The following is an 18,385-nucleotide window of genomic DNA, read 5'->3' on the forward strand; positions in this document are numbered from 1 at the left end:
GAATTACCCACAACCTTAAACCCTCATAAACATGCGAGCTAAACAAAGCACAGCACTGACCTGATACTGTGGTTTGTACCAGTGTTTCAGATCCCAGTCCCATAAGATCATCTGAAAAGAAGAAACAAAGGAAACGTCAGTCAAATGTCATCTTTGTATGTTGTGTGTTTATTTATAAAAGAGAATATGAAATGTATCTACACAGATGGAGCTCGGGCTCTGACCTATGCTCCACTTTGAGCACAATGCTTTATGACCTTATAGAGCAGGCGCCGGTGGGCCACAAACAGACAGCTTCTGCTCGTCTGTTCTTCATGTTATCTAAACATTAAACACAACAGTGTAGTCGCAGATTACATTAGGGATTCCCCGTGCCACAAAATACAAATTTTACTACAGGTATGCTAATGCAGTCTGCCTGAGTGACGGCAGACAGAGGCCTCTCACTGAAAGCAAAAGCAGAAAAGCAAACCACGAAAACCACCAAGGTGCGTCTACAATAGAGCTATGAGATCTTATCAAGCCTCAACTACGTCAATTAGAAGCGCTATCTGTTGGTAACTACAAAGGAGCTCTCACATATTACAGAGCTGCACAGTCAAAGTGCTGTGCAAGTTGTTTAACAGTATGTTTCAGAAATAGCCTAAAGCTTTATGACAGCATATACAAATGTAGCAATTTGTAAGTATTTGAATTTAGTTATCCTCTTGCACATTTTCTGTTTTCCTAACATTTCAGCCATGCACTTTATAAAATATATGCATATGCATTTCTGGGTAGCATAACAAATCACAATGTGAAGCTTACGAACTGGATAAATGTGTGCCAAAAAGTGAACTTTCATGTGTAAAAATCCAGACATTAAACATTTCTTTTGCAGCACCAGCATGCAGTCTCACCCCGCTCCACAAGAGGGAGAACCGCAGGGGAGTATGCCTCACACAGAAGCAGCACAAGTCTCATCTGATCATGTAAACACGCATGCAGCCATGATACCATCAGACATAATTAGGTCACAATCAGCAAAATCAAAAGCAAATTTTTATCATTCTGAAATATTACTGTTACACGGGACTGAGCAGAGGAACACTGAAAAGCAAAAAGTTTGCGTTTTGGCACTTAAATGCCAAAACTAGCTATTTTACACTATATTTTTTACCAGCTGCAGCATCATTTGTTGATTATGTCCATACAGTAATCTATTACTAAGCTTGATAAATAGATCAGTAGATCCATGCCATCTCCTCTAATCACTGACTGTTTCACTGATCAAAGTGGGATGATGGGTGTTTGTCATCAGCATCTGTACAGTGCTGCCAAACATTTAATATGGCAAATAAGCCCTGCCATGGCAACCCGACATAGAGGCCAGCAAACAATGCTCCATACACCATGGCAACGAGATGGCGGGAGACAGCCTGAGGACAGAGTTGTTGGCCTTCTGCTTGTTTACAGAGAGAAATAGAAGGGCCGAAACAGAGAGGGAGATGGGTAAAAGCTGAAGGAGCGGATGCCATTAAAGCCGGGATGGAGAGTAAAGGGCTGAGACCTACAGAGAGAGAGACAAAAAAAAACAAAACATGTGTACAAAAGCTGCCAAAACCTCACAGTTACACTAGTCTCTTCACTTCTCTCCTTCTCCTCTGCCTTACCTGAGCGCATAACGCACAAGAGCACGGGCTCCTCCGTGATTCTCGCTAAGCTCAGAAACAGGAATAGCTGGATGAATCACTGCTAGCGCCACAACCGGTAAAGCTTGTGTCAAGAGGCACGTGCTCCTTGTGCACGTGACGCGATAAAAATCTTTCAATGAGCACGAAATATTGTCTCCAGCGACGTCACGAAATCATAGCATGGGGAAAGAAGCACAATTCAGCACACGTAGACACCTTTACGCAAGCAGCCGCACAGGCACAGCAAAACACAAGTGAAATGCCATTCACCTCTTTCACCATCGTGCAAGCATTGCAGCTATACTCGTCAAAAGTATTGTGCAGCATGGATATAACACGTACATGTTTATCCTTATGAAACAGTAATACACCGATAATAAACATAGTTAATATAGGTAATATGCAACTTTCCCTTCTAATTTTAAGTACATTTTGATACAACTTATACTTAAACGTGCTATGACAGTTTTTCACATTGTGGTAGAGTTTTGTTTTGTTTTTACTCAAACTAATTAAAAACTAGATTTGAATCAAACTAAACTAAACATGCTTGCAGCTTAATTTGACTTTTTCTGACATGATGCCGATTATGTCAGACCACCTGCTTATCTGATTAATTTAATTAATCAACACATTTTTTACGTAGGAGCAGTGACACATTAACAACTGAACATATCGCCTATATGAGGATTATTTTATCTCCAGGACGGAAATTATCAGACGCACGCATTTTTAACAGTCAACTACGGGCAATGCAGGACATATGACGTCCACTTGCTCGCTGTGAATTATCCGGATAATCTTGCATTGTTCTCACATGGAGTTTGTACTAGGGAGCTGCCAACTGACGTCTCCAGAGTTTTTGAGCTTCTCTGCATGTTTGAAGATGGCTAGAAAGCGAGCTGTACAGATAAGAACACACATCAAAACACACTGGCAAATACTGATAAACATGGCATAACATGAAATGTGAAAATAACTCCTCTCACAGGTCATAAATATTTCCTAACAGGAGTCAATAAAACTGTGCGGGCCATTAGGCCTCCGGCTGGTTACACCTGTGTGTCATATTAGCTGGGCTGTGTGGCGCGAGAGGTGCTAGAACTGATAAAAACATGCTAATAAGAGTGCGTGGGGAGGGCAGAGAAACGGTATCAATGGCAGCCAGACAGGAAGGGCATTTGCATGTAGAGGAGCGGGGCACTGCTGACGTCAGTGTGCAGCGACACACACAGCGTCAGCAGCCCTCTGCACATGCACTTGCTGATAATGAGGGCTAAGCTCTGGCTGTCAAGACCTGCAGAGGGGGACAAGATGATACAGCCTGATTGTTTTTAAGACTATATTCAGGAAAAAAGTGCAATAGGGGTGGGGGGTGGAGGCACATCCTGAACTGACAGAAGTGTGCCTGTAGCTTAGTGTAAGAGCTCAGGCAGGCTAAGGAAGAAGCAGACTGGGATTAAAAATTGTCTCTGAACTTCTGACCTTGACAGACTTGCTACAAGGCTTTATCCTACATTCAACCGCAGATAAACTGGAAACCTGTGTGATAAAATATTTTGCTTTACTAAAATTCTTCAAATTTAGCATGCATTACATCACAAGGACGGATTTTCTAATTGCACTTTGTAAAAACTCAGCTGGACAGCCCACAGGGCCAAAGACTTTTGCTGGTCTCAACAGCAGCCCCATAGATCAGCAAGTCCAATGGGAAAAATCAGGGGCCTCCAGATGGCCAGGCCGCCTATGGCTGTCACCAGTGTTGTCAGGGCGACCTGGCAAGGCCATGGAAAATTCTTTGACTGTGGAAAGGAGCTCGTTCAAAATGTCATTCCTCTCTTTCACACTCATCTACTACTTCACTGGACCTGGAATTGTTCAGCGCGTGCCTTGCGCAAGCAAACATCTGCAAGTGTCCTTTGGAGTATTTTTAAATACTATAAAACCGGTTTCTTGGTATTTGTATATATCAGACAAACTGTATTCTACTACAAAGAATACAAGTAGAGTTGCTGCATCCACATATCTTAGACTCATATTTTATATGCAGAAAAGACTTTAAAAGAATTAAATTGGTAAACAGACGTCACCAATTCAGTGTCTGACCAAAGATGAAATATGGTCAAAATTCAGGGCAGGGATAGCTCAGTAGGTAGAGTGGTGGCCCCATGGTCGGGGGTTCGACTCCACTGAACGGCTACCCTGAGGTACCCCTGAGCAAGGTACCGTCCCTACACACTGCTCCCCGGGCGCTGCACTGGCGGCTGCCCACTGCTTCACTGGGTGAATGGGTTAAATGCAGAGGAACTATTTCCCTATGGGGACTAACACGCACACTTTACAATTCCCTCTTGTGTTCCTGAGCTGCAGCTTTAAATAATGGCGAGTGTGTTTTTGCAGCAGATTGCTATGAAGGCAAGTGAATTTGACCCTTGACCTTGTGCATATCAAATGTCATCACTTCTTGAGCTATGGCTTTTGTTAATTCACAGCGACCTTGATCTTTGACCAACTGATTCCAATCAGACTGAACTTGAATCCAAGTAAACCTCTGTGCAAAATTTGAAAAATGCTCTCTAGACATTTGAGAGAAACACACAGAAGACAGCAGCTGTTAATTCAATGTCTCACTTCACCTCACCATCATTATCTCTATGCATTTTCCACAATAAAAACATCTAACATCTACTATCGTCTGATCCTCAAGAGTGTACTTGCACTTTTTTTATCTGGAGTTTAACAAACTACACCACAAGAAAGCATTTGAATACAATATTCTAAAATGCAAAAAGAAATTGAAAGTGGTTTTTTTTTAAATTTCTCTATCAGGTTTCCCCTTGATATGGCAAAATTTAAATTGGCAGACTTTCAAAGAGAGATTTCTGATTTCCTCCGTATCATCTGACGTATCATGTGATGTGTTCATAGAGCATCTTTGAAAACAACACTCCTGTTAGCTAAGAACAGGAAACTGAGGCAAGAGTTTGCATGGCCTTGTCGAAATTGGACAAGAGAAGATTGGGGGGAGGAAACATTGCCTGGTCTGATGAGTCTCGATTTCTGCTGATAACATCGTGAGGGCATGGATCCATCCTACCATCTATCTGTGGTGTAATGGTGTGGATATTTTCTTGGCACACTTGGCTCAGTACCACTTGAGTACCATTTAAAAACCAGAGCCTACATGAGTACGATTGCTGACCATTGTCTATCCTTTTATGTCCACAATCTACCCATCTTCTGATGGTTACTTCCAGCAGGATAATCAGCCGTATCATAAAGCTCATCAGCCTGGTTTCTTGAACATTTAACAATGAGTTCACTGTGGCCGCCACAGTCACCAGATCTCAATCCAATACAGCATACAGGATGTGGTGAAACTGGAGAGTCCCATCAAGGATGTGCAACCAACAAATCTGCAACAACTGTGTGATGCTATCACTTCAATACGGATCAAAATCCACGAGGAATGTTTCCATGATGAATTCCGGCAAAAAGGGTCCAACCCAGTTTTAGTACCATGCAACTAATGGCCATGTGGTAACCAGTGAGTTTTTATGAATTTGTTTTTGCTCTTCCCAATTACATCACCATATGGTTGGTTACATTTACTACAGACTCCACTTCCCACCCTATTGGGAACTGTACACTGCAAATCTAACTGTGTGATTACACCTTTTAAACTACTGGGAACTGTAAAGGCAATCCACTGGTCCATCCTTAATGTAACATCCATCTTATGAGGTTAAGGCTTTAACAATCTCTAATGAAGATAAGCCTAAACAGTTGGTCTTTAGCACTAACACTATAAGAACTGGTTGTGTAAACTACAACAACTGGTACATGCTACATGATACGATAAGATAAGCCCCATTAAATAATTATCCACAATATTTTAGGAGGCTAACAAAGGAGCAGCCCGGAACTAATGGCAAGTACACAAATAACCTCCTAAAAAGTGTCGTAAATAGAAGAATGAGGAGGGCAGATGAGGATAATTGTTATTGTAGCTATTTCTCTCTATTTAGAGTCATTACTGAAAGCTGATCTAAAAAAGATCATTTATAAGTCCAATAATATTTCTTTGTCTCACACTATTATGAGAGTAGGTCCTTTCACATTTTTCTCATGCTGCATAATGTTTTCTTTAATTATTTCTTCATTTTTATAGTCATATAGTTTAAGAAAATCCTAAAGGGGACACTTATATGAGTAAATCATAGCATGAGATAAGTCATGTACAACATAAACATTTACTATAGCTCTTTTCTATTTCCATATGGGTGTTGCTACCATCTTGTGAACTATATACTCCATTCAAACCAGTTCTACAGAAAGCTTTTACACTCGCGTGACCTTTATCACAGACCAAGATACCGTGAAAAGTTCCAAATCCTCCTTTTTATTTGTCTCCTTCTAGAAAAACATTGTTGTTTGTTCTCAGAGGAGTATAATTCGTTTACTCTAGTTTCCTTGATAAGTTACAGATGCCTTTTCATGGGACCCCACCAGCTCCAGAGTGTACTTAAGTGAACGACAAGCAAGAGCAAGTATCCACAGATGTGCATGCAAAACCATGTTCAGCCATGTTTTGTGCTGGGCTTGTTTATTTTTAATGTATATGTGTAACAACTATTTAGAATATCTTTGTGGAGCTTTTTGCAGTTTGCAGGCCATTTGTAACATGGTAGACCAATGTGCCTGTGTTAATTCAGCTCCATATTATTGTGTGAAGTTGCACTGGGTTGGGAGTGGTTTTGTGTGTGTGTGTGTGTGTGTGTCACATTTTTGGTGAGCCAATGGCTGGAATGGGGTTGGACTAATTAGAGGCAGGTGTACTTGATTGCACTGATACACTGGTCTACTTATAGCCCACACTACAAACACTGCTGTGTCGTTTTGTCTCTCTGTGCAGGTATGTAATGTGATGAAATCAGATATGTTTGGGATGGATGGATTTTGTGCTATGAATTCTATAGTGAAAGTGTCGTTTTGTCTCTCTGTGCAGGCCAGGGCCTATTATATGCCACAGCCTAAAGGCAGCAGAGTTGCAGAGGCTGGAGTGACCACTGGCTATATGCTTGCAGGGTGGTGGGTCTCCAAGGACAACTTCTAACCCTGTTACAGGCAACACGTGGAGTGCAACTGGCCGTGTGGCATAGCTGGCTCTGGCCTTGGGACTGTGTGTTTTTTATACAATTCATAAATGGGACACTGGACTGTTTTATCTTTTATCTCTTGATATATTTTTTTGTCAATAAATTATCTTTTAGAATTTTATTGACTGTCATCTTTTTGCCCACGACAGAGACGGTTGGTCAGACCTAGAATCTTTCTTTGGGTGTGTTACACATTTTTCACCTAAAAAGCAGCATTTCCAGATTTCCGTGCCCTATAGATAATAATAGTTTTAATAACAAGCGTAAGTTGTCCCAAATGTGATGTGACCACATGTGCCCATTTGTCAAGATTATGTTACAAATGAGACTAATAAAATTTTGTCCTGCAAAAATCACATGTGGGATGAAGCAGCAGAGCAAGACTTTACTGTATGTTGTGAATTAAATGTGGAATGTGAATTTGTCCTCGGAGATGTAATGGAAAATGAGTTTTTATAAAGTTAAATAAATACAACTAAAACTACATCTAAAAATAGCAGCAAAAATAGGAAAAACAGGAAACCAGAGGAATTTGGACAAGACCAAGTGATTGATCAGCTTCAACACTAATCCAACATCCAAGCATGTCTGGCGTACATCAACAAAGCTTTGTTTAATCAAAGACTAAGGCTAAAGACACTTATGGTCGCTCCTTGCAGCTGCAGACTGATCTTCTCATCTTCTATCATTGAGGCCTAGCATGTGATTTTACTATGGCACTTTGTTTACATGAGTTTGTAGATGTGCGGCACACAGCCTGTGCACACGCAGGCGCTAATTCCACAGGGGAAAATTGTTGCTGCTGTCTGTGTCCCCACAAAAAGCAGATGGGCTGGACAGAGGCTAACAGAGAAAGAGAATGGAAGAGTTATAACTAAGCTCAACTTGACTTTTGGAATGTAGAAGGAAAATTATGCGTGCCAAGTTGGATACTGCTGTCAAGGCGTAGAGACTGGACAAGCCTGAGGCATGTGGAAAGGGTGTTTTTTGTCAGATAGTTCAACTCAAAATATTAGATGACTTTTTTTTAACTTTATGTGGCACAATCTGAGGTACTAAACTGACCCATTTACACCCCTGTGTGGTGAAGGAAATGGCTATGAGCCGACACTAAGAAGTTACTTTGTGTTCAACATGGTCGATGCCAAAGAAACTGCTGATCAAATAAAGTTTTAGCAAAAGACACAGAGGCCTTACAAGCAAAAGCATGCAGAACACATTGGAGGAGTCTACAGTAAAAACACGTGGCTGCCTAAGGAAGCAAAGGCAAGAGCAGAAATCACTCAGGCAGCTCTGTTTCTGCAGGTGTGTCCTCAATTCAAGAGAAAGTGGCGGTAGAGGATACTTAAGTGTCCCGGCAGACTTTCCACTTTGTTGATTTACAGTACAACACAGTTGACCTAAGATCACTCTTGGATCTCCCAAGAAAAGATACAGGAAGTCTCTTTGTGTGAGTGTTGCTGCTGCTGCAAGAAGTGTCAGTAAACAGCGAGTACTTCTTATGTCTTTGCTGGCTTTTTGGGGGGCTTTTGTTTTTTGTATGTCATCAGTTTTATTTTGAGTAATTGCTCTAAAATAATTTGATCAAAGACCAGAAAGACATTAGAACGCTTCAGCTTTTGTTTGCCTGTCACACAAGGCGGAATAAATAAAACACACTGCACGTAAAATATGGTTAAAGCCAACATATCTACCACATTGTTTGCTAGACTACCATTTTAAAGCCTTGAATATGCCATTTTGCCTATGAGCACCCAGGGTTTTGGGGTAACCATATTTGCAGGAGAGGGTGGAATGAAAAGTTGTCACCGAAAGCTAACTACTTTTCTGCTGGTACAAATAACCACACAGCAAGCCATCTGTGTCACCACCCAAGTTTTACTCAAAGTGGTTATGCACTTAATTGAGCATAACTTTGAAGTGGGCATTATATTCATATGCAGACACCATCTGCATTCACCAGAGATGAGTGTTTTGTCTAGACCATTAGGCTTTCCGCTTTGACAAAGCATATAGTTAGGGCTGGATCAGGTGACCCTGAATCCTCCTTCAGTAATGCTGCTTGGGGCTTCCCACAGTGCACCAAATGTTTCGTGTTCACTCACCTTCTTCGCTCACTATGTGCTTGCACACCACTCTGCATTTAATTATTAGTTATTAATTTCATGCTGTCTTCCATTGTTTTCCTTCCTCACTCCCAACAAGTCATGCTAGATGGCTGCCCCTCCTTCAGCCTGGTTCTGCTAAAGGTTTCTTCCTGTTAAAAGTGAGTTTAATCTTCCCACTGTTGCCAAAGTGCTTGTTTATAGTAGAGATGGACCAATCTGATATTAAGTATCGGTATCGGTCCGATACTGACGTAAATTACTGGATCAGATATCGGAGAGAAATAAAAAATGTAATCCGATCCATTAAATATCAAAAAAGCACCTCACAAAACTTGCAACATGGCATAACTCGGCTCATAACCGTAGCGCGTCGGAGCAGTATGCATCACGTGATAGAGCGGCTGTGGCGTGCGAGATCTGTTGTCTGGTTCAGCATTTGGAGCCTCGCTACCAAACCGGCATTTCATCTCCGAGAAAGTTATCCCAGAGAGAAGTAAAGAAAGTGTGTAAGTAGAGCAGGGCGATATGGCCAAAAATATTTATCACGATATATATTTGAAAATTTGCGATAACGATATAACTGACGATATAATTGATGCGAGACAAAATACAACTCCACAACATTACTAGCGCAAAAAGACAACCTTCCATTTATTTTCACTTAAACAAGAAGCTGGTTTTTATGTACATTAAAGCTTTATAAAAATTTAACAGTGCAAATGCAAATTCCTTGCTGAAAGTTTAACCAAAAGGCATTTTCAGTAGAAATGGGCTGACATATCCTGAGCATAACCATGTATAATATCCACTGAAGTTAAAAAGAGGTGCTTTGCAACATTAAACTGCAGTGTGCAGTACGTATTTTTCGGACCATAAGGTGCACGGGATTATAAGGCACATTAAGCGAAACAAAGCAGTCAGATAAATCAAACTTTATTAAACTCATTCTTCTTGCTTCCTCCACTTCTGTACCATTGATTCATTAATGTTGAATTCTCTGGCAGCTGTTCTATTCCCATGTTGTTGCAGTATATTAATGACTAACCTCGTATTGTGGATGGATTATCTCAGTCTCCTGACTGAAGTTTGGTCCGTTTACAGCATCCTGCCATGCGATTGCATTTGTCTCTAACCATGAGGAACCTTCACGTTAACTTTTATAAGTGGATAAGTGTTAGTGTTCGTCCTCCAGCTTCACTGTTTATGTTATGCTAACATAGCTGTGTCGCTAGCGAGCACGTAGCACATAATTATATACCAGCTAGCCCAACTTCAGTAACCCTACAAACGTCACTGCTGTTTAGTTTCCTGTCTTCATTTATGTTGGAAGTGATAGCAGAGCTGTACGTTTGATTTTTTTCAGAAATCTCTCAGTCAGGACATGCAATATCATGCTTAGGTAACTAGCGAAACTAGCGAGCTAACTTCTGCTAGCTTCCTGCTAACTTCTAACTCCGTTAAATGTAATACATTTTGTTTTCATGGATGCCTGGAAGTTAAACTTCATAGTTACACCTGATAAAGCAGCAATGCTGATCGTTTTATTAAAGATGAAAGAATTTAGACAGTTTTTAACTCTCGGTGATGCTGCAGTGTTCATTTGACCTGAAGAGACGGAGTTTAGGACCCAGATTACTCCCAGATTTAAGAGCATCTTAGTCCGACAAATACGACAATAACGACGGCCGCTTGCATGTTCTGCAAAAAATGTGCTTTGTCGTGTATCTGACGGACAAACGCCAAACCAGTTCCACATCACTGAAGTTGCACCATTTTTACAAACCAATTCTGGTTCATCTGTTTCACTCAACAATCGGCCATGTGCGTATGAAAACAAAGGCACTGCGCATGCGCGTTTTACTCATTCTATGGCAATATTTCATCTTCCTATCGTTGCCTAACATTATACCGGTATTACCGTGAACGGTATAATATGGCCCAGCCCTATGTGTAAGTTCATCTCTGAATGTTTGTAAAGCATTCTAGCGTTACGCTTAACAACCGATATATGGAGCTACTGCCTCTTCTCTCTCCCTCCCTCTCCTGCTGCTACTTCAATCGTGAAACTGATCAATGATCAGCTGATCGGCTTTTCTGTCACGAGTCCGTCTCTCATGTTTATTTATCGCCCACTTCGTGCCAGAAAGAGGAAACCAGCAGCTGAACAACAGCAGCACGTTTAAGCTTGATAATCTGTTGTTAGAATTTATTTAATATTACTTTCTACACCAGGATCCTTTTCTACGTAGCTGACGGCTGGTAACTGTGCAGGGGCGGATCTACCAAAGTTTAGCCAGGGGGGCCGATAGGGCATGAACAGGGAAAAGGGGGCACAAAGACATACTTTTCTTTCTTATTCTCATTTAAAATGTCTAGCTTTTAATAAATCATTTTCTGAATCTTACACCCAAAGTTTTAATCTGATGTAAAATGTATAGAAGTCCATTACTGTATATAGTAACTATTAAGTCTAATATACCCTAGTAAGCTATAGTACTTTTTCCTTTGGGAAGATACCATCTGTGCAGTCTGCAATTCTGTTGAAGAAAGATGTTGAATCTATTTAATTATTCTTGAAAAATAATGGATTTCTGTGCATTTTTTTCACACTGCATCAAATTAAAGTTGATTACGTCAATTAAGCATCATGAGGTGGGGGGTGGTTCCCTATTTTTTTTTTTTTTTTTTGCTGGGAGTTTTAGAACCGTATTGGTTAGGTTGCTTACTCTTTAAAATACCAGAATAGGAAGGATTGAGTAGGTTTAAGTTTATTAGATTGATCAGTGTTGCTGAACTATGAAATATTTTGGGTGCAGTGTATTTTTTACATACAGGTATAATAAAATAGCTTTAGTGTTTGTTTGATTTTTAAAATTGAATTTGAACTTATACAAAATGCAGCAAGATATTTAAAAAAAAACAGTTTTATTGATTAAAAAACACACTATATCGGATTCATATCGGTATCGGCCGATATCCAAATTTATGATATCGGTATCGGACATAAAAAAGTGGTATCGTGCCATCTCTAGTTTATAGGGGGTCATCTGATTTCCCTGTATTTTTGTAGAATCTTTACCTCACAATATAAAGTGCCTTGAAGAAACGGTTAGTTATGTCTATAACTTCTGTTCCCTGAAGGAGAGGAACGAGGTACAACACATAAGTATGGGATATCACGCCCTCGCGTGTCCTGGCTGAAGAAACCTTTATTCACGCCTTTACGGCAGATGACGTGTGATGACACGCGCAAGGCCCCGCCCGCACATATAGCCGCTGCCATCACCGTCATCCCTCAGTTCGATAGCCGCTCTTCACCGAGCCAACTGCTCAGTGGGGCCACCCTGTGTTGTACCTCGTTCCTCTCCTTCAGGGAACAGAAGTTATAGACATAACTAACCGTTCCCTTTCAGTCGATTCACTCGGTACAACACATAAGTATGGGACCTATATACACGCCCCGCAGAGCAGCCACCGAACCGGAACGGGACCACCACCTCCTTAGTGAGTGGTAGACCCAGCAGAAAGGACAGCATGAGCCACCGAAGGGGCTGTAACGTCCAACCGATAAAACCGCACAAAAGTGTGCGGCGACGCCCAATTAGCCGCTGCACAAATATCAGCCACAGGCACCCCTCTAAAAAGAGCCCATGAGGTCGCCATCCCCCTGGTGGAATGAGCTCCCACCCCGTGGGGCAACGCAAAACCTCCGGTGCTGTATGCCAGCGAGATAGCTTCTACAATCCAGTGGGACAGCCTCTGTCTGGACAGAGCTCTACCTCTATTCGGATTAGCGAAGCAGACAAACAACTGGTCACACAAACGCACATCCCGAGTGCGCTCAATGTAGGTGCGTAGCGCACGCACCGGACAAAGAGAATGCACCCTCCTCTGCTCCTCAGATTCAAAAGGAGGGGAGCAAAAGCTCAGCAACTCAAACTCCATTGAACTATAAGATGCAGGCATGACCTTGGGAAGATAGGCGGCATTCGGACGCAATACGACCTTGCGGCCATCAGGAGAAAACTGTGTGCAGGCAGGATGCACAGACAGCGCATGAAGGTCCCCCACTCGCTTCACCGAGGCCAAAGCGAGAAGTAATGCGGTCTTATATGAAAGAAGTTTCATATCTACCGACTCAACGGGTTCAAACGGAGGGCCACAAAGGGCCTCCAGCACCAAAGACAAGTCTCAAGCCGGGACACTGGACTTAAGCACGGGCCTCAGCCGGCGAACCCCTTTCAGAAAACGCACGGCGAGGGGATGCGCACCTGGTGTCACCCCGTCAAAACCGATATGACAAGCAGATATAGCCGCTAAATAAACCTTGATCGTCGAAAACGAAAGGCCTTTATCCAACAGCTCCTGCAGGAATGTCAAAACATCCACAACAGAGCACTGAAATGGGAGAGTGTGGCGGTCCTGGCACCATCGCTCGAAGGCTCGCCATTTGTAAGCGTACAAGCCTCTAGTAGACGAGGCCCTGGCGCTCTGAATCGTCGCTACCACACTAGGTGGCAGACCCTTAGCAACCAAGTTTAACCTCTCAGCAGGTAAGCATGAAGGTGCCACAGATCCGGGCGCGGATGAAACACTTCCCCCCCCGCCTGAGAGAGGAGATCCCTGCGGAGAGGAAGCTGCCAAGGACTTGCTGCAAGCAGGCTGATTATTTCTGCATACCACGACTTCGCGGGCCACCAAGGGGCCACCAGGATCAGAGAGAGGGAATGCCGACGCACCCTCTCCAGAATTGGAGATATCATTTCCACTGGGGGAAATGCATACAGGAGCACGTCTGGCCATTGGTGCGCTAGCGCGTCCAAGCCCAAGGGTGCATCGTGGTCGATTATGGAGAAGTACAGGGGGCAGTGAGCATTCACCCTGGAAGCAAAAAGATCTATTTGCGCCTCGCCAAATAGATCCCAAATCTGAGCCACTATTGAAGGGTGTAACCTCCATTCTCTCACCAGAGGACCCCCCCTGGAGAGAAGGTCCGGCCCCAGGTTCAGGTGGCCCGGGACATGGGTGGCTCTTAGAGTCAGAAAATGAACACTGCACCATAACAGCAGAGAGCGAGACAGCTGCAACAGGGGAAGAGAGCGTGTTCCTCCCTGCCTGTTTATATAAGACACCACTGTTGAATTGTCCGTCCTGACTAAGACATGCTGGCCCTGCAGGACTGGACGGAAACGCTTTAGAGCTAAGAACACTGCTAACAGCTCTAAGTGGTTGATGTGCAGCTGGCGCTGAGCCGCGGACCAGATCCCTCTCACTGACGCACCCTCGCACAGCGCTCCCCACCCACTTAGGGAAGCATCTGTGGACACCACCTTGCGAAACAACACCCTCCCAATCCGAGAGCCCTGGTGCAGTAGCCCGGGCTCCCTCCAAGGACGGAGAGCTAGCATGCAAGACGCAGTTACCGGCAGCCTCCTCCGGAGGTGACGCGAAGCACACAAACGGTGAGAGAGAGTCCAGCGTTGAAACGCTCTCATTTTCAACAGCCCAAGCGGCACTACGGCGATCATAGATGCCATCATGCCCAACAAGCGCAATATCGTCTGGAAACGCAGTCTGCGTCCCAGCTGAAATTGAGCGAGGCAGCGATGAAACGCGGCCACTCTGTGCTCTGACAACCGTGCGCGGCTGGAAAGAGAGCATATTTCCAGACCGAGAAAAGCGATCTGTTGACCTGGGATTAGCGAGCTCTTCTGAAAGTTCACAGAGAACCCCAGTGTCTGAATGTGTGACAGAACCCGCGACAGCTGCGTCTCCGCCTGTTCTCTGGAGCAAGCCACGAGAGCCCAGTCGTCCAGGTAGGCCAAGATGCGGATGCCCCTCTTCCTGAGGGGCGCTAGCGCTGCCTCGGCACATTTCGTAAAGGTGCGGGGAGCGAGCGACAGCCCGAACGGCAGCACTAGGTATTCGTAGGCTACGCCCTCGAATGCAAACCTCAGAAACTGCCTGTGTTTCGGGTGTATAGCGACATGAAAATAAGCATCTGTTAGATCGATTGTCGCAAACCAATCTCCCGGGCCGACTGCACTCAGGAGCTGTCTGAGTGTTAGCATCTTGAACCTGTACGTTCGCAGGTACGTGTTCAAGACTCGCAGGTCGAGGATGGGACGAAGCCCTCCCCCTTTCTTCGGAATGACAAAATAACGGCTGTACCAACCTTTGTCCGTCTCCGAAGCGGGGACCACCCGTATTGCTCTCTTCTGTAATAGCGCCTGTATTTCCTCTCTGAGTACCAAGGCTGCCTCGGGGTTGACAATCGTGTTCACGACTCTTTGGAAACGAGGCGGCTTGACCCGGAACTGCAACCGGTAACCCATGGCAACGGTTTGCAGCACCCACGGAGAGGGGGCGCAAGCGCGCCACTGAGGGAAGTGAGCAGCCAGCCGGCTGGCCTGCAGCACTGACGGTGGGGCGCCGTCGCCCCCCAGTGTGTCTGCAGGGGACTGCATCCCCTGCCTGACCTGGCTCATTTCGCCTGCAGGTTGAGCATTTGAGATTGTTTGAGAGTAAACAACACTCTTTATTGATTGCAACATGGGAACATGTACATTTATACATTTTGTTGGGTGCACCTTTTCCGGGGCATAACAATGAAAAACAGCGGGAACACTCGATGTGGTCGCTTGAACATTCAACACATCTGAACCGTGTGCAGGGGTTATGTGCTTGGGAGACCGCGATAGGGAAGTGCAGCGCCTTCTGGGGCTGACAACCTGAACAGAACTTAAGCGGCACCTCTTGTGCGGCAACAGAGGGGTAAGAGCAGCGTCTCCCTGCTGCCGGATCCCTTCCCCACTCGCAATCACAGCTAGGAGGGCTGAGGCTTCTTCCTCCTGGGCGTCGGGTCCCGTCGGGGGCCCGGGGGAGGGCCTTTGCCCCAGGCCGACTGGCGTGGAGCTCGGGCCGGAGTACGTGCTCTCGCCGGCGGCCCTCCCACTCCAGCAGTGGGCGCCGGTCTCTTGCCAGCTGTCAGAGGAGCGGCGGGCCTGTGAGAGCTAGCAGTGGGCTTGGGCTGGGGCTGGCGTCTGGGGATGATGTCGCGCAGAGCTTCCGTCTGCTTCTTCCTCAGATCGAATCTAGCCTGAATGGCTTCAAGTGAATGTCCGAATAACCCAGCCGCAGACACTGGTGCGTCCAGATACACAGCTCTGTCTCTATCAGGGACGTCGGAGAGGGTCAGCCACAGGTGCCTCTGCGCCACCACTGTCGAAGCCATCCCTCTGCCCAGGGAGAGCGCTGCACAGCGAGACGCACGGAGGATGTAATCCGTGGTGACTCTAACCTCGTTAAGAAGAGGTGACAGCGGGCTGTCCTCCGGAACCAGCGATCCAAGCTCCGCCAGGCACATTGCTTGGTACGTCTGGAGCATGGTGACGGAGCTCATGGCTCGAGCGGTGCCGGCCTGAGCCCGATAAATCTTCTCCAGCTGCGAGGCCGAGAATCTGCAGTGCTTGGACGGCAGAGTTGCGGGGCCACCGACACCATGGTTATGGGACGGGGCCAGATAAGCAGCCAGAGACGGCTCCATAGGGGGTGGGTTAGCTAAACCAGCTCCCTCGGCGCCGTCCAATTCCATGTACTGTCCATAGCCGGGCACAGTGACGCGGGTAGACAGAGGTTTGTCCCATGACGCTGTTAGCTCGCAGAGAAAGTCTGGGAACATGGGGAGGCAGTTTTTGGCCGTTGCGGGCTCCGGTGGAAGGAAAAAACCCGCAAACCGCGACGGCTTCCGAGCTGGTGGAGGAGAGGGCCAGTCCACCTGCAGCTTCTCAGCGGCACGGCGAAACAGGGAGAAAAGAGAGGTGTCATCGTGGCCGACCGGCGCAGCAGCGGCGGCATATTGGGTCGACAATGAGCTCTCCTGCTCATCCTCCGACAAACCATGGATGTCCAGGCCGATGTCCAGCACGTCATCGTCTTCCTGGGGAGCGCTGGCGGGCTTCAACCCAGGCTGAAGCCCGTCAGCGCTCCTGCATGGTTCCGGTCCGTCATCGGCTAACCCGTCAACGTATTCCATGTGGTCAGCCCAGCTAATCGCGGGGACATCGACCTGAAAATTTTCGTCTTCGGACTCGGACGAAGCCGGGGCTCCAGACTCGGAAAGAAGAGGGTCATGCCGTGCGACAGCCGAGCGTCCCAGCACTCTTTCCACAAACGTCACCCGTCTTTCCAGGGTCGAGCGTCGGAGCTGGCGACAAAACGCACAAGCTTCGGGCTCCGTCAACGCTCTCCTAGCGTGGACGATCCCCAGGCAGACAGGGCAGGCATCGTGCTGGTCGCTGTCGTGCAAAGAGAAACCACATCCCTGAGGACAGGGGCGAACAGAAGATTTCTGCTTTGCTCGCTTCGGTTTGGAGTCCATTCCCAAAACGCAAAGCGAAACGCTGCACAAGAAAAACTTGAAAATAGCGCTCCGCGGGCAGCCTACGCACCAGCTGGGCGGTGGAGGCTAACACCAACAGGGGCAGTTAAGCTAGGTTCAAGTTGGCAGACAACGGAGCTAACTAGCAGTAGCTAGCTAGCCCAACTCAGCAGAGGTGTTCTCAGCGAGGTGAAGAGCGTAAGAACTGAGGGATGACGGTGATGGCAGCGGCTATATGTGCGGGCGGGGCCTTGCGCGTGTCATCACACGTCATCTGCCGTAAAGGCGTGAATAAAGGTTTCTTCAGCCAGGACACGCGAGGGCGTGATATCCCATACTTATGTGTTGTACCGAGTGAATCGACTGAAAGGGAACTGTTATTGTGACTGGAGTGGTCACTCAGACCCTGTAAGACCTGCATAAGCATTAGTACAATTTAACAGGTGAGTCACGTAAACATGTTTATTTCTCCTATAAAACTAGTCTTTATGGTTCCATAAGAAATGATTCACCTTTGGACCAGCCTCAAGTGGTCATTCAAGGATATTACGTTTAGGGCACTTCAACAACCCCAGAGACTGCAGCTTGTTTTAAATCCTGGCATTTACATTAGCCCAGAATTTTACAAATACCAAATAAAATCAGAAGAAAATTACTAGTGTCACTTTTTTGCACCCAACGTGGTCACATATTGTTTTTCCAATGAAAACTGTACTTCCTGCTTTATAGCATAGTTTGACAATATAAGCATTTCATAGTTGCACAGGAAACAAGCCATTTATCTTCATTTAATGTTTTTGCTTAACTTATTGTAGTCACTTTCAGTTACAGGCTGATTGCTACCACAGCATTGTATTTTAGCTTCGCTTGGCTGCACAGGCCTCCAAAAAATACTTTAAGCATCAACTCACACAAGCGACAATACTGATTGATAGGACTGTCAACACCTTCTAACTCAGCTGTTAAAAAGCAAAGCACTGACAAATGTAAAAGTGAAAGAAGTTCCATAATGAAACGTTTTAGTTGGGACATACTGCAAGATGGTTATGAATCCAGCTATTTAAA

At 45.4% G+C, this 18,385-nt stretch overlaps 1 protein-coding gene across 2 annotated transcripts in view; it reads right to left on the reverse strand.

Annotated features, from left to right (window-relative positions):
• The window catches only part of pde3b (phosphodiesterase 3B), a 54,258-nt gene that overhangs the window by 14,979 nt on the left and 20,894 nt on the right, over positions 1-18,385 (reverse strand). For both annotated transcript variants that reach the window (XM_080885606.1, XM_080885605.1), the window contains exon 2: positions 61-111. In XM_080885606.1, the coding sequence (XP_080741732.1) occupies positions 61-111 (51 nt within the window). The remainder of the gene's footprint in view (positions 1-60; positions 112-18,385) is intronic.

This window comes from Rhamphochromis sp. 'chilingali', assembly GCF_963969265.1.
Source record: "Rhamphochromis sp. 'chilingali' genome assembly, chromosome: 6".
Classification (NCBI taxonomy): domain Eukaryota; kingdom Metazoa; phylum Chordata; class Actinopteri; order Cichliformes; family Cichlidae; genus Rhamphochromis; species Rhamphochromis sp. 'chilingali'.